This window comes from Xiphophorus maculatus, chromosome 16 (assembly GCF_002775205.1).
Source record: "Xiphophorus maculatus strain JP 163 A chromosome 16, X_maculatus-5.0-male, whole genome shotgun sequence".
Classification (NCBI taxonomy): domain Eukaryota; kingdom Metazoa; phylum Chordata; class Actinopteri; order Cyprinodontiformes; family Poeciliidae; genus Xiphophorus; species Xiphophorus maculatus.
Genome location: NC_036458.1, coordinates 18,472,639 through 18,479,739, shown reverse-complemented (window position 1 = coordinate 18,479,739; position 7,101 = coordinate 18,472,639). Strand labels below are relative to the sequence as shown.

Here is a 7,101-nt window from a genome sequence, read left to right as displayed (position 1 = left end):
AACCTTTCAGTAATGTTACGGGTTTTTTGACCGTCCTGACGAATCTGCCGCCTCCTCTCCTCCCTTAAACACAACCCAAGCGTTACAGCGCCTAACCTTAATTACGTTACACTGATCAGCAACTTCCGGGTCTAGACTGGATGCTGAAGCACGTGAAGCAGGAGCGGCCGCGGAAATTGCGCATGTACTGCATGCAAATAATGACAAATAGAAAATGCAAATAGGCCCGGCCGATGTCCCGCCCCCGAGAGCAATATACTCCACCGTGATTGGTAAGTTCGTTCGGCTCCGCACACAACACTAAAAAGTGCCAATTATATCAAACTCGCCGGCCGCACTAACATTAAACTTTTATACTAAGGCGGGGGCCACAAACTATCGTCCGGAGGGCCGCAGTTGGCCCGCGGGCCACGAGTTTGAGACCCCTGATGTAACATAAATACGATGTTGTCAATAAAGTTTCGAGAAAGCCAAAACAACCGACGTCACCGACGTAGCAGCGTAACGTAGCAACGTGTTCAGCACGCGCGCGTGGCTTTTGAGTGCAGCCGCTAACGCAGCTCCAACCGCGAGAGGCGTTTTCACTCCCGTGTTTTCAGGTGAGCGGACGCAGCCGGGACTGTAAATAAATTTTCCACCGCCGCAGCATGGACATTAAAAAGAAAAAAGGTGGACGTGATTTCCGAGTTAGGATTAAGTTGTTCCGTTAAACGAACAGCTGTAGCTACGCGCGCGACTCCTTCTTGTTTGTTAGTTGTTGGGATGCTAGCCGCGAGGCGGCGCAGATTACTGGAGGAGTTCTGCTGCTCCCAGGATGAAGACAAACTCATATTTCGTGTCTGGGGAAAAACATGGATTCTCCCCCCCCCCCCCCAGGCGTGAGAAACAACAAATATCAACAACATCTCTCTTTTGAAGCCGTTTTCTCCGATTTCAATTGTCCAACATGATGTAAAATGTTGGTTGATTTTCTCCAATAATTGTTTAAACTCACAGAGGGCGTTTCACAATTCTGCTATATTGAAATTTCAACCGCGAATCTTGCTTGTCTGTCTAACCTCAGAACGAGAAAAATCACAGCTCTAATTGGGATAACAGTCATTTTATCTGTAGACTTAATTAAGACTGACGGTGATTTAAGATCTGAAGCTGAGTTAAATCAGCTTTAATGGAGAGGAAAATTAGAATAATTTTCAGTTCTTTAGTAATTAAAACCCGTGAGACGTGTTTCAGAACAGGCTCCCTCAGAAATGATCAGTTTCTGGGCAGTTGTGATCACTTTAATTTGTATCTATAAACATAAAGACTTTTATAAGAATTTATCTCTGTATGTTGGAGGAAACGCACAATAAATAGGAAGTTTGTGCTTTCTTTATTGAAATATTTTCACCAAGGTTGTTGGGATTCATTAATGTATCTGAATGCAAACAGTGGTTTTGTCTGGCTGAACAAAAATACAGAACTTCGCTCAAAATTTAAAGTTGAAAGAACATGACCAGCAGAAAAAGGGGGATGGAGGAAATAAAATACCGGGGATATTCAACTTGTGAGAAATGTTTGGCATGAACCAAAACGTCATTTATGATTACTATACTGTGTTTTTTTGTGTTATTTTCCCAGACTTCTCCTGAAATAGTTTCTTTAGACCCGGCTCCAAGGCGGAAAATTGTTTGGCAAGAAAATATGTCGAAGAGAAGAAGGCCTTTGCTGAAATCCTGTTGTGTACAGGAGGAAGTGGAAGAGAAATTTAGGGACAGAAAGTTTGGCTTAAGGCAAGCAAGAGTTAAAACTCTTAATGTATACAGTAACCAATGTGATGGGAAGAAGAATTTGATTAAAGAGAATGGCATTACAAAGCAAAATGGTGAGTTTTTTCAGGGTAGGTGTTATATTTTGCGTTCATCTTTTTTGTTTGTTTTTGGGGTAAAAGAAAAGTCTTACCAAGCATTTAAAGTGTAATTATTTCACAGTTAATATACATTTTTAATGTTCTGATAATGAATGTAGAAATAAACTGTTCTATCATTTGTGGCTTTTGTCCTCCTAGGAATCTGGTTTGTGACTTGTGAAAACAAAGAGGGAATTATGGATATAGAAAAGCTGAAAAAAGGTGAGAAAAAGAAATTATACAAGCATGCAATTTAAATTATTTTTAATAACATGTATGAAATTGTAGAAGAATATCGGTGTGATTATGAGTAGGTGCCGTTTGGGATGTTACACAGCCAAATAATAACAGCAATAATTTGAGTTATTTGGCCTGCCACAGTTCCAAACTAAATATGTAGTTGGCAAGCCAAATATTTTGGTTTGTAGTTAGCAGGCTAAATATGTGACTATAAATTGGCAAGCTAAATATTTGGCTATGTAGTTAGCAAGCTCAGCATTTGGTTATGTAGCTAGCAAGCTAAATATGTGGCTATGTAGCTAGCAAGCTTAGCATTTGGTTATGTAGCTAGCAAGCTAAATATTTGGCTATGAATTAGCAAGCTAAATATTTGACTATGTAGTTAGCAAGCTAAGTATATGGTTATGTAGTTAACAAGATGGCACCAAACTTAAAATTTATTTTCCAGGCTAAATATTTAGCTCCAATTTAAATATCCATCCATCAATTATTTAAACACACTTACTTGCAGGATTGTGAGTGGGGCTGGTGTCTGTCACAATCTATATAATCTATGATTTTGGTCTGATTTTAGGTGAGAATTGCATAGCGTGTCGGGGCCTGTGGTTTACTCCCCCGGCCTTTGAGGAGTTTGCAGGACGAGGAGCCTGCAAAAAATGGAAAACCAGCATATGCCATGAAGGAAGACCTCTGACCCATTGGTTTGCGGTAATTCATTCTTTTTCTGTTTTGTCAACTTAAATCGATAAAGTCTTAAACAAAAGTTAATCGACATATGTTGGATCTTACAGAAAGGTATTCTGTCCACAACTGGATATAAAAGAAGAGGAGCCGAGCCTATGAGGGTATTGTTCCTACATTTAGCATTAGCAAAATGATTTATTAAGTAATTATGTTTGTTCTGAGTTTAACTCATTCCTAATTCCTACAACAGAAGGTTACGGTTTCATCAGGAAAAATGGAAAGCAAGCCAACACAAAGCTTCCACAAGTTCCAGGGATCTAAGCGCAGTAAATATAAGAGATCTTCCACCTCGGTGACCCAGAAAAGCATCTCTCCAGGAGGCTTTAACCCTCCTGGAGAGGCAGTAGAGGCAGAAGTACAGCTTGTACAGGATCCTGAGGGAAGTCATATTAAAGATGACTACAAGCAGTCCGACAATGACGAGTTTCTGAAGAGAGACCAAAAAAATAGAGATGATCCGGATGAGAGAAATGATGAACACGGTATAAACACAGGAGATGCTGAGGACGAAAATAAAACGGACAACGGCAATGTGCTTGCTGATGCTGATTACCTCGACGACCACGGCGATGCCAGAGGTGATGTTTCCCACAAAAATCATTTATTGAAGTTACTGCTGATACCAGTGTTGGTAGAAGGATTGGTGCCTTGCTTTTCTGTAAATTTGGAGACATGTGGTTTTATTCTTCTCCTTAAAAACTTGACATTTTTCTTCTCACTCTGAAAATTAGATACGTTTCAAGTTCTTTAATTTAACTAGAAAGCAAACTATTTTACGTGGTAAATGGGATTGGAGGATGTGATTTAAAAATTAAATCTCAAACTTTTATTTGAACATACAAAATCCGATTTTAATCACTTTTTTTCTCTCGCTAAATTACAAATATTCTTAATAATATTGTAACCATTTTCTAATTTAATGTATTATCATGTTTAGGCTAATGTCACTCTGAACAATGGAAACCTACTATGGGTTATTAGTAAATTTTTGTCAAAAAATCTCAGAAATTTTTTAGATTATTCTCAGAAATTTACTAGAAAAAAACTGAAATTTTCATCTCAATCTGATATTTTTTTGCGATAAAAGAAAAGGTGCAAGTTTGAGTTTCAAAACTTGAAAATTTTCAACTTTTTTTTTTTCTTCAAAAGTCAAAACGTTTTTTCTAGAAAGTTTCTGAAACTTTTTTGACGGAAATTTACTCCTCCCTTTTTTTTTTTTTGCATCTAGAGTGGCCCGAATATACATAGGATACGAAATCCTGATTTTACACAAATTAAATCTTCAAACAAATTTAATTAATCAGTGAAGTTTGTTAATCACTCAGTCGAAATAATTCATGGTCATAAAACCTAAAAAATAAAATGTTTTTTTTCTTCAAAAGGGGGAAATAGATTTCACTCCTCCAGATAAATTTTCCTTAGTAAGTAATACAAGGCGATGGCTGCACCATCCTGTGGGGATGCTTCTCTTCAGTCATGGTCAGAAAGTAAATGGAGCTCAATATGTTGAAATCATTGAAGAAAATCTGTTTGGGAAAACAAAATGCCATTAAATTACGTTGCCGTTTGCTGTCGTGTATTCAAATGTGAGCGAGTTTGAAGGCTGTACGCAGCTTTTCAAGAGTTTGTATTTCTGAATGTTTCTTCTGTTTTGCAGAAAGACACGAGGACTCGGACGCTGCCGGAGCCGAGGAGCAGGAGATGAAGAGGAAAACTAAAGTGATCATCGGAAGGCTTTCAGAGGTGAGTCGGAGAGCAGAGGTAGAGATGGTAGACCGCATGCGGATTGTTTAAATGTGAATTTTGTTTCAAACACATTTTTATATGTTTGAAACAAACAGAAAAAAGTTTGCAATTGACCGTCAAATCGATTGGAAACAGGGAAGTCGTGCTGTGAAGAAAATAAAACTGAGGGGAACAAAATGGCGAGAGTGACCTCAGTGAGTCAGAAGTTTACATACATCACGGTCCTCATGGTGGCAGCATGTCGGAGTAGCTCTGTTATGTTAGCTCTGATTCGTCCTTGTTGCTGACTTTCATTTTGAATTTGTTTTGGTTGATTTTATTTTATTTTTTTACATTCCTTCAGCTTATGGAGTCTTTCTGCTTGTTTTGCACTCATTCTGCGTTCTTTTACAGAGGTGGAGAGCCTGTAAGGTGAAATGGCGTCCGAAAGGTTTGTGAGTAACTCAAGTAACTTCTCAAATCCCCTTCATTTAAACAAAGTAAGTATTTTATTGTGTTGCTTGTGAACAGGTGCCTGGTGTGAGCCTTTGGAGGAAAACGCACACATTGAGGAGACTGAAGGCGACACGACCGTCGCTGAAGGAAACCAGTTGATCAGCGAGAACCTCGGCGCTTCCTCTGCAGAGCTCGTCGTTAGTAGCAACGGTGACAAGACAGGTAAGGCTCTGTTAGTTAAAACAAAGCTTTCATGAGTCGTTTTGAAAATATTTAAGTTGATTTATTATATTTTGGCATTGTTTAAGATGAGGAGAAAGATGCAGTGTTGGATATGAGGTCACCTCAAGATGCAGAGATGACCTCAAGTCCACTTGTCAAGAACCAAACAAGTGACCTGATGTGTGAGTTCAGAAACTAATTAGATCAGTAATAAAAAAAAAGAAGCAGCAAAAACCTTCATTTTAATGTTTTTTGATTACTTAACAGGTCTTTCTGTTGCACCTGTAAGCCTGCTGCTTCCGTTTGTTAATAAAGAGGTTAATGAGAAGGACGCAGATGAAGCCAAACCGGATCATGACGAAGCAGAATCAGAAAGGTCAGAGACATGGTGAGATGAAACGCATTGCTTCAGTCAACAAAGTCTGCAAATATGCCAAACAAATTTTTCTTCTCCCCCCCAAAGCATCAGAGCCTCAGACTGTCCAAAAGTCTCAGAGAAGATGGAGGACGGAGCTTCGGGGGTCTCAGACGGCTCCGACGTGGATGCAATGGATATCAATCAGCTGAAGAAGGAAAAAATAAAGATGCAGCTTAAAGTTTTAAAACTGCAAGAGGAATGTTACACACTGATGCTAAACAACTTAAGAAACTGACTAGAAAGGTTTTAGTGTCAACATTGTAAATGACCAGTTAACCTTCTTTTTTACAATGTGCCTATTGGATCATTTTTACAACTTTTCTTTTTAAATGTGTTCCACATTGTATATCACTCTCTTTTTTTTTTATCAGAAAATGTCACAGTTGAAAGTTGCCAAAGAGACAAGACAGAAAGTAGCGATGATATAGTTTGAAGTTTACAGAAAAGTGGAGGAAATGAGAAGAGCTGAGCACAGCAGCTTAAAAACATATCTAACCGGCACCCCACAGTGGAATTTAAAAGCCCTCTGTGGTTTGCCCCGCCTACCTGTAATTCACCCTGCTGGTGAGTAACTCTTTGTTATAAAAACGGTAATTCAAAACACTAAAATTTTGTCTGCCTGCATTCAGTTAGATGTAATTTCTGCTCCGGTTCTGACCGGCATTATTACTTTGACGACCAAAAACGTTGGTCTCTCATTTCTCCAAACAGCTCTGCAGCGGTTGTTTAAGCTTCACTTTTCTTCATGTCATCAGTTTGTATTTTACTAGTGAGGATGTGGGTATTTATAGTTTTATTTTTATCAAATTCTTTTACGCCGTTTCACGACTTAAGCTCCGTTTATCTCGACGTCTTTACATAGCTCGCATTCAAACATGACAAGTTAAGAAAATGTTGGGTGATTTTCCACTTTTCACAAGTAGCATTTACAGGTTGAAAAGTATTTCTTTTTCTAATTCCCAAACATGATTGCCAGAAGGTCACCTCCGAAGGTCACCTTTCAAGGTCAATGTGTTATTATTATTATTATTATTATTATTATTATTACCTATATGTGCAAAACTGGCAAGCAATCTTGGAAATCTGAAATCTCTAACCCGTTTGTTATCTTACAGTTTTGAAAGAGGTGTTTTCAAATACCATAATTACGAAGCTGTGAATAACCCTGAGGAGAAAATAAATATTTACTGTTACATCTCATTCATTCAGCTGTTTATAGCTCTTTTGACTGTATTTTGCATTTGGTGCTTTTCCTCACACTGTGCTAAGAATGTCTCTGTTTTTTAGTATACATGTCAAATGCTGCTGTATCCAGGTCTGTCTCAAGTTTTCTACTCACTTTTCTTCTTGTTGTATTAAATAATTAACCAAACTTCTTGTTCCCGTTTTATTTATTTTCTGCAACGAC

At 38.3% G+C, this 7,101-nt stretch overlaps 1 protein-coding gene across 3 annotated transcripts; it reads left to right on the top strand.

Moving 5' to 3' along the window:
* Window positions 1–378: 378 nt before the first annotated feature.
* On the top strand, window positions 379–7,065 carry LOC111611594. Of its 3 annotated transcripts, none has more exons than XM_023348635.1 (12): window positions 379–599; window positions 1,621–1,879; window positions 2,048–2,110; window positions 2,703–2,836; window positions 2,920–2,973; window positions 3,063–3,450; window positions 4,530–4,615; window positions 5,012–5,048; window positions 5,129–5,275; window positions 5,362–5,457; window positions 5,543–5,651; window positions 5,739–7,065. In XM_023348635.1, the coding sequence occupies exons 2-12, from the start codon at window positions 1,684–1,686 to the stop codon at window positions 5,926–5,928; spliced, it is 1,500 nt and encodes a 499-aa protein (XP_023204403.1). In that variant the 5' UTR covers window positions 379–599; window positions 1,621–1,683; the 3' UTR covers window positions 5,929–7,065. The 3 variants fall into 3 exon arrangements, with proteins under 3 accessions (XP_023204403.1, XP_023204402.1, XP_023204404.1); XM_023348634.1 differs by having other exon boundaries at window positions 5,543–5,663; XM_023348636.1 differs by having other exon boundaries at window positions 380–599; window positions 1,621–1,864; window positions 5,543–5,663.
* The last annotated feature ends 36 nt before the right edge of the window (window positions 7,066–7,101 follow it).